This window comes from Diceros bicornis, chromosome 2, assembly GCF_020826845.1.
Source record: "Diceros bicornis minor isolate mBicDic1 chromosome 2, mDicBic1.mat.cur, whole genome shotgun sequence".
Classification (NCBI taxonomy): Eukaryota; Metazoa; Chordata; class Mammalia; order Perissodactyla; family Rhinocerotidae; genus Diceros; species Diceros bicornis.
Genome location: NC_080741.1, coordinates 36,774,359 through 36,783,784, shown reverse-complemented (window position 1 = coordinate 36,783,784; position 9,426 = coordinate 36,774,359). Strand labels below are relative to the sequence as shown.

The 9,426-nt window shown below is 41.3% G+C and overlaps 1 protein-coding gene across 1 annotated transcript; it reads right to left on the bottom strand.

Annotated features, from left to right (window-relative positions):
• Positions 1-4,359: 4,359 nt before the first annotated feature.
• CCR4 (C-C motif chemokine receptor 4) lies at positions 4,360-9,030 on the bottom strand. The gene is made up of 2 exons (XM_058549241.1): positions 8,943-9,030; positions 4,360-6,839 (listed from the first exon to the last, which is right to left on the bottom strand). The coding sequence occupies exon 2, from the start codon at positions 6,787-6,789 to the stop codon at positions 5,707-5,709; it is 1,083 nt and encodes a 360-aa protein (XP_058405224.1). The 5' UTR covers positions 6,790-6,839; positions 8,943-9,030; the 3' UTR covers positions 4,360-5,706.
• Positions 9,031-9,426: the final 396 nt, after the last annotated feature.

Genomic DNA, 9,426 nt, shown 5'->3' with positions numbered 1-9,426 from the left:
CTTATTGTTAATAACAGTTTTTTCAGGTGATTCTCTTGAGTTTTCAAGTTGTTCAATACTATCATTGCAACTAGAGGTACTTTGTCTTTTCCTTTTCAATTTTTTTAAATAAACTTTATATTTTATAAGAGTTTTAGTTTCACAGAAAAGTGAAGAAAGTACAGAGTTCCCATATGCCCCACATTCAACTTCCTTTATTATTAACATCTTATATTAGTATGGTGTGTTAGTTATACTTAATGAACCAATATTGATACATTATTATCAACCAATGTCCATACTTTATTCAGATTTCCTTAGTTTTTAGCGAATGTCCTTTTTCTCTTCCACAACTAATTACATTTAGTTGTCTTGTCTCCTTAGGCTCCTCTTGGCTATAACAATTTCTCAAACTTTCCTTGTTTTTTGATGATGTTCATAGTTTTGACAGATACCGGTCAGGGATTTTGTAGAATGTACCTCTATTTCAATTTTTACACCTCTAATTTATTCCTCTTATAGCATGAAGCTAGTACCTCCAGTGTGATGTTATATAGAAGTGGTGATAGTAGGTATTCCTTTCTTTCATTTTTAGCTGGGATGCCTCTCGAGTGCCCCATTAAGAGTTTTGAGCTGGAATAAATATATTTGATCAAGGTAATAAAATATTATATTCCTATACTTCTATAGTATTCTTATCCTGATTATAGTCAATATTGTTTCTCTTAGTGTCTATCTTTGAAATGTTAAGTATGCTTACCTTTGTATTTGTGTGTGCATGTGGTGGGGACACGGGGGGTCCAGTAGTTTTCCAGGCTAGCTGTTTTCTCAACCCGACAGCTCTCTTCTTTTCTACTGCCCCAGGGACAGACTCCCTCCCGCAAATTTGAAATCTGGCAAATCTGCCACCACTGCTTCTCTGAACCAAAGCGGGACTAGGAGGGCTTCTGACACAAGTCCCATTCATCTCTCTCTTGCACCTCGTGGTGTCTCCCTCCCTTCAGGAAATGCGTATGTGCAGTGCTCTCTGGGGTCTGTCACTGCTGCAACTTCTCATCATCCTTCTTTTCACCTTTTCCCATACAGTTTTTGCCTGGTATTGGCCGCTTTTAGCAGACCTGACCTCTATTTCAGAGTCTGAAAAGTCTTTCTCCAAGTTCGATTAAAAATGGAGTTTGTGGGTTTTAAAATTCATTCTTTTTGCCGTTATTTTACAATTTCCCAGAGAAGGTGAAAATGCAGACTTCTGCAGCTATGTTCATACCAAAAGTCTTAATGAAGTAATTTTGACCCAAAGACCGCCCACTAATTTCTGGAACTAGAAGGCAATTCAATCAATCGTTGAACTCTGTCATATAAAGTTTTATTAGAAACATAATGGGGATTTTGGAGAGAGGACTGGTGAACTTTGTGTAGTGAAAATGAAACTTGAATTGCCAGTGTAGAGTAATTAATTAAGAGATAAGGAAATTCACTCATTCAGTAAAAAATAATTGAACAACTGCTTTGTGCTAGGCATTTTGCTAGGCAGTTAGGTGGTGGTTATTGTTGGTGGAGTTAGTCTCAATCATGGTTAGAATATTGTTTCCCCTGAATGTCAATTTCTTGGGGTACTAAAACCAACCTTATCTACTTAAGAAGAGGCTGAAATGAGTGTCAATATATGAAAGCACTTGGTGGATTTCTGATTTTCTGAAAGGGGAATTTGCAGCCATTGTAAACTTTTAAGGAGTAAAGTACTGCGACCCCAAAAATGTGTGGAGCTGTGTCTGGTTCATTTGAGCCAAGGAAGTCACTGGCGGGCACAGGATATAGGATGTCAGGTAGCTGTGGCATGGCCAAGGGTAGAGATGGAGAATGACCGTCACAGAAAGAGAGCGGCGTAAGGGAAGATGCTTCAGGGCTTGAGGCAGGCAAATTATGGGAGCAAAGATGAGGCTGACTAATGGAAGCACAGGAACCCGGAGTCAAGTGGGGTTGATGGCCAGAGAGCAATGAATAAACAACATCCCTGAAGCAAAGATTATGCCTCCTCATTTTCCCACACCTGGGGTCACTTTCCGTTTATATTGGGTGCTCACTTGTCCCCTATGTGATCTGAAAGTCCTTGTTTTAGATTGGGGGGTTCCTGGAGACAGACTCTGAGACTCTGATATTAGCATAGAAAAGATTTAATGGGGAGTCCTCTTGGGAACAACACCTTTGAGGGCAGGAAGGAAGTAGCACTAGGCAATAGGAAAAGTTGAACTGCCATGTAGTTGTAACAGAGGCCTCAGCTAATCTTATGTGGAGCTCCAGAGTTGGAATGGCTCTTCAGAGTTGTCCCAAATTAAGATAAGAAAGTAAGTGTTTCCCCTCATTATCCAGTCACTGAATATGAGCTGCCCCGAGAGAGGACAACCCTGAAAGGAGACTAGCTGTGAGCTGTCAGTTGTCAATGCTCCTGGAAGCTGGTAGAATGAGTGCTTCAGTCCTGAACAGGAGATGTATGACCAGCACACCACAGCATCCATTATCGGTCTTCTCAGGCCCAATGCAGGATGACTCAGTAGCTCAAAACTGCTGCCTCGTAGGTCTATAAGTTCTCTTTGGTCTTATCTTTCCCTACATTGCTCCTCTTCCCCATTCACCACATATTCACTTTAACTACAAAAACCTATTCATCACTCCCTGAACACACAGTAGGCTCTTAACACCACCCTGCCTTTTCATTTGCTATTTCATCCACCTAGAATGTCCTTCCACCCTTCCGTTCATCAAAATCACGCTCCCTTTAAAAAGCCTACTTAAAAGCTAATTGTATTACAAAAATTTGAAATTTAATCAATTTCTCCTTCCTCTGGGGTCCCAAAGCATTTCGTTTGTAACTGTTATCACATCTGTCCTGCTTGCATTATAGTTGATCTTGGTTCTGTGTTTTCCCTTATCAGATTGTAAATTCCATGAATGCAGAACTTACTCCTTTACCCTATTATTCTCTCCATAACCTAGCGTTCTGCTTGGCACAAAATAGACGTTCAACAATTAGGAATTAATTGCATCAAATGTTCCAAAGTGTTATGAGTTTCTTAGGAAAAATCTCCCTGAAGGTCTGAAGACCTTTTGGCATCACCTTGTATTTTCCCTTCTCATGGAAAGCAGATGAAATTTATTTATTCAATAGAATTTGAGTGCCTAGTGTGGGGCAGATACTGACAAGGCTATTTCCTATTACTCTTTTTGTTGTTGTTGAGGTAAAATTCACATAATATAAAACTAGTTATTTAAAAATGTACAATTCAGTGGCATTTAGTACAATCACAATGTTGTCCACCCATCATCTTTATCTAGTTCCAAAATATTTACATCACCCCAAAAGCAAACCTGTTTCTATTGTTTGTAAACAAATTATGCCTAGTCTGTGTTCCCCAGAAGCTATGTATGTTGCGACAGGGAGCGAATGGGTCTGATGTCTGAAAATTTGTAATTAAACCCACCCTTGTGTAGAAATCATGCTGGCTTTCTTTCTATGTTTCTGTTACTGAATGGGAAGAAATTTTCTTTTCAGTGTACTGAGAGGGTCATGTTTGGGTGTCACTAGAGCGTCTAAATTCCCATCCTGAGGGAAAATCCTGCCAACTTTGGAACAAGGGAAGCCCTGAGTGTCTTGAGGCTATGGATGGCCCCCACCCCCAGGTGGAAGGATGGAACCTGTGTGGACTGCACCTCACCCTTGCCTCGCATTGTACGTGACGGGGAACGAAGGGCCAGTAAAACTCCTTTGGCCAGTCTTTGTCTTTTGGTGTCCTAAAATTTCTGTCCCCTTGTGATTAAATGAATAAAATTACAAGCTCAAGGAAAGTGGAGGCAGCCACTGGCTGGGCAGATCCAAAACCACCCTTTATCGATGACCTAGGAACATAGGTGCTTTGCATTAATCATTTGATTTCTTTCTTTCAATCACTCTGAAATATATTCTGCTTTACAGATGAGAAAGAAAGTGAGGCTAAGAGAGAAAAGTAACATACTCAGGCTCACAGGGAATGCAAAGTGAGGATTTGGCAGACCCTAACACACCATGCAGAAGTTTTTCAGGAAAACACTGCCTAGGAACCTCGCCCACCCCTCACTTCTTATCCACTCTGATCTCCAAGTGCACTACAACACCATGGCACCTCCTTTCCCCACCCCAAGTGGAGAGCTTATCGGTGAACCCTTTGATTCCTCCCCTTGAGCGCGTCTATGTCTACAACATGTAGATGTTGTAGCAAATTTGATTAAGTGAGGCAGTAGGAATGTCAGCAGCTTGTATTCTCATTCCCCTCGGGAGATCAAACACCAACATGATCAGGAGAAAAGACTCAGTGGGACTATACAAAAGTTCATTCTATTTTATTTTTTTCTATAAAGGCAACATCAACTTACCCTTTTAAAATCACTTTCCTGAAAATAAATTTTCTGGAAATGCATTCTTTATAAATGTAGAGCATGCAATAATGTGTACACTTACAGAAGCATTTTAAACTGGTTAATTCGCTTAATAGTTTGCCAGAAAGGTTTTTGGTTTTGGAGGGATTATAGGTCTCCCCAGACTTTGTTAAAGTCTTTACTTAATTCTGATTAATTAAGGCTGTAAGAACAGAGATTTATCTTAATGATATAAAATGGTTAATTACATGATTAAAATGACTTGTAAGAAATGACTGACTGAACTATTGAGTCTTCCGAAAGTTAAAAACCAGGGCCAAAACTTTAAAAGAGAAGTTGATACTTTTCGCAATTTCATAATGTTTTGACAGTCATTTTTGTTCCACACCAGCAATAACTTTTAGTTGATTATTCTTCCCTCACATGATGGCAGGCACTTCAAAATGATTAAGGAAGTCATACTTTATTAGTCCTTGTTATTTTTAGTTTTGAAGGCACTGTTTGTAAACAAGTAACAGACCCCAAATAAAAGTACCTAGTCTTATTATTATTTTTAAATTTTGAATATTCATCTGTTATAATTAAAACAAAATTTGTTCACAAGCATATGAAACTGTGTTTGAATTTCCACAAGTATGTTTGGATTTTTTAATGCCTTGTGTTTCATGTTTGGAAATCAGAACATGCTAATGCCTTCACATCCTTATACTTGTAATCAGCATAAAAAGTTTGGCTTCCATTAACAAATAATCCTTTACAATAAAAGAATCAAGATCTAAGTTCATTACTTCACTATTCGTGTCTGCATACACTTGGCTTCATGGAATACATCATGCTTCAGATATATTATTAGAAAAACACTAGGACAGCATGTCAAAGTTTTCTATATTGTTCCACAAAAGCGAGAAATTAATTAAAGGGACTATTTTTCACAGCAAGAAGTAGCAATTTACTCCACTAGTCAATTCTCCGCGATTGCCTCTGGAGAACCCCATTAGTTCAGATTAGAAGGGAGTGGTCTTCTCCTTCCAATATTATCTATAACTTCACTGAAACACTGCTCAGAATTCTTCTCAGGTTTATTACCCCCTGCAGGCAAGCCTGGTGTGAGGAAGGACACCTCAAGTCCGGGAGAACTCCTGCCTCGCTGAACTCGTATATGGCTAGAGGAAAGCTGACTGCAGGGGGAAAAGCCCACTTTCTGCAATGGACGTAAGTCTTCTTCCTGACACTTGCTCAGGGAACTCTTATTATAATACAATTTTAAGTAAGCTCTTAATTTGGGAAGATTATTAACTCTGTTTTTTGCATTTTCATTTTTTACAGAGCATCATGGAGATCATGATCCACTGTGGACTGTGTGTAAGATGAGCTGAGGGTGTCGGGGGAGTAAATTTGGAGGAACCTACAGTTTTGGCAGAGCACAAAAGGGCCCGTGCAGGTTTTGAAGAGCTGTATAATGTACTTGCGAAATTTTTCCCCCAGGAAAAAGTAGATGACTGGATTAAGGCAGCAGTGAACAAAAGCCAGGGTCTCTGTGGCCTGAATGGCATAGTCCAGGTGTCTTTCAAAGGTGCAGTCCTGAAGCACCTCTAGCTCCACCAGGGTCTCCAGGAAGAGCACTACATTGTAAGGTGTCCAGAACCCCAGGAAGAGGACCACCACAGCAAAGATCATCTTCACCGCCTTGTTCTTTTTCTCGTTTTTACAGTGCTGCAAGGTCCTGATGATCATGGAGTAGCAAAACAGCATGATCCCCAAGGGGATCACCAATCCTAGAATGTTGATCTCCAGGGAGCTCAGAACCTTCCACCTCGTGGAGTTGAAGGAGTACTTGGTTTTACAGTAGGTATGGTTGCGCTCAGTATAACAAGTGCTGAATAAAAAGCCTGGAAGGGAGGCGAATATAGCCACTGACCATGTGGCCAAGCTGGTGATGACCCCGTAAGTCAAGGTCCTCGCTCTCAAGGAAAACACCGCGTGTACAATTGCCAGGTATCTATCGATGCTCATGAGCATGATGAAGAATATGCCACTGTAAAAGCCCACCAAGTACATCCAGGAAATAATCTTGCAGAGGCCTAGTCCAAAAACCCACTGGTCTGCAGCGTAGTAGCCCCAGAAAGGGAGGGAGAACACAAAGAGCAGGTCCGAGATGGCAAGGTTGAGCAGGTACACGTCAGTCATGGACTTGAGCCGCTTGTACTTGAGCAGGACCAGAACCACCATGGAATTCCCAAGCAGACCAAACAGAAAGACCAAGGAGTAGAGTGGGGGCAGGAAGAGCTCCCCAAATGCCTTGATGCCTTCTTTGGTGCAAGGCTTGGGGATATTTTCATAGAGATAGTAATTGCTGTAGATGCTTTCATCCAGAGTGGTGTCTACTATATCCGTGGGGTTCATTTTCAAACCTACAGGCTCCTCAAGGCAGATCTGAACCCAACCAGAAGAAGCTAATGAGGGGAAGAGCAAGCAAGATTTCAATAAGAACAAAAACAAATCAAAACGGTGCTGAATGCAGAGCACAGCTGCTTAATATTTTGCCCCGGATCATTATACACCCTTCCCAACCTTCCCAATTTGAAGGGCTCAGTTCCTCACAGGGCAGTGCAGCCAAATGAAACAGTCCTGCCCTTTGGAGTCAGACAGATTCAATTCCAGCTCCACCATTCTTCTTACCCCTCTACGGGGAGCTTCAGTTCTTCCATTTGTAAGTGTGGATAGTAAAACCTCTTTTTCAAAGAAGCATTTTTTAAGGATGTATTTCTGAAAGATAGTCTAGGGTTACTGAAATCACTTGCAGGAATGACGAGACAAGTTGATATCCCCAACAGTACTGCACCCAGGGCCTTTCTGACATAAAAGCCAAAAAAAAAAGATTAAAAATCTATGCATCTTTCCCCTTCAGATTATAACTCCAAAAATTCAGTAATTGTTTTCATTAGGCTAGAAGGAAACCAGGTTGGTCACTTACCTTTCAATAAAAATTCTAATTCCTCTTGCATGCTTTGTACTTTATAGATTTCAAAGCATGTTTATATGTATTGTGCATTTAATCCCACTCTCACCCTCCTGTCCCTATCCCTGCCCCCCAACAAAAAGATGGTACTCTAAGCCAAGCAAGCATACTGAGCCACGGTGTAGATGGCTCATGAAAGATTCAAAGAGGTGAAATGACTTCCGAAGACCACACAGCTATGTATAGAACTTGCTCTTCGGGCCCCAAACCCCAGTGATGTGCTGGTAAATCAGATCTGGATGGGTGGGCTGGGGAGGCTCTGATTTATCGCTTTTGCTGGTTTCCATGGTGTAAATACTCCCACCATGACCAAGGTCAAGCTACCAACTGCCTCACAAAATTCTTGAATATGTAAAAATTGGCTCTTGAGAGATGGTGCAAATAGGCTCCCGCACACCACTGCCAAGTCCCAGGGTTGCTCTAGAGCACCATCTTAGGTGGGAACATGCCTGGCCTTCCAGGCCTGGGTGGCTAGCTACCAATTGGACATCAATGCAGCAAATGTGTTTTCAAGGCCCTTTGGAAGGTTGCAGTACTCAGCTGGGTAAATTGAAGGAAATTTTTGGTCTTTTCATCAAAACCACATATCAATCCTATGCACTGAATCCTATCAGAGTGGAAATTAGTATGACAGACCTAGAAAAGGTGCATCATAGGCAGAACTAAAATCTCTACCTCCCCAAACATCCTCATTTCGTATCTAAACTGGCCCATGAGGTTAAAACCTTCTTAAAGTTACATACACATTCACATGCGAATCAGAGCAATTCAGGGATGAGGGCTTTTTGACTCAAAGCCACCTCCTCTTGCTTCTTTTTTAATGGCACCCTGATATTCCTTATTAAAACTCTTTTCACATTGTTTGGTAATTCACATCTACTCCCTCCCTCCCCCTACCCCACCACCACACACCCAAACCCCCAAACCACGTTGTTTCTCAAGAGAAAGATTTTGGTTTACTCCTGCAAATATATGCTGAAGACCTGGTGCATTGCAGAGTCTCCAAAAAAATTTGTTACATGAGTGTCAATTCTAGTTAAATGAAGGACAATTCTGATCTCTTTCTATCATTTTACTAGTGAAAATTAAAGGAATAAAAGAGGCTGAGGAGTTAGGAAATTGTCAGAACAAGAAAAGTAAACACAGCTGGTAAATGTTTGGAATTATTCTGTAGGCCTGATTTGTGTGGTGTTTCTTGACCTGGGAGTCTTGATAGGGTCAAGAAGCAGAAAAGTTTATGTGTTTAATGAAAATTATCTGTGTATTCTGAGCACGTGGACTTAGGTTAGATGTGTGCAGGGAGAGAGTGCTGCATATATGAATGCCAGTCAGATGAGGGCTCGGAGAGTGTGGGTACAGGTAGATCATGTGTGACCTCCAAGACAGGAGCCAACTGTGAGCACTAGAATGACCAAGATGCCTGAGTGTGGGGACTGGGTGAGAGGCTGGCCAGCTGTCAGTGCTTCCAAAGTCCACACACCCGGCTAGAAAGCAGCACGTGGCCTGAGGCCCTGAGAATGGACCCATCCCCACTTACCTTGGTTTTCTGAAAACGGCTCTGAAGAAGGTCTGTGAGACAGTGCCAAGCTTGCTCAAGAAGTGCAGCGCTAAGAAAGACAAGTGACTTTGAAGGGCGCGTGGCTTCCTGTGAGCACCAAATCTATCCTTTACCCATCTATGCTGAGTTCATGTGGGTTTTTTTGATAGAAGTAAGAAGCAGAAAATGAGTGACTCTTAGTGACTCTTAGTCACTCATTTCCCAAAACTGAAAGCTAGGAAGGTCTGCCTCTGCTAGATTAAGGAGGAAAATGAAGTAAGTTTTTAACAAGAGAAACTTTTGATTTTTTAAAATTTATTTGTTGGATTTTTAATTTAAAAGAATTCCTTTTAGCTGGCTATATGCAGTAGAAATCCTCTTTATATTCTGGATCAGTGGACTGTTTGTTATTTCCCCATCGTGGATGTGCAGTGGCACGTAATCGAGATGTTTGATGTCCTCCAAACAAGTGGGATCTCAGGAG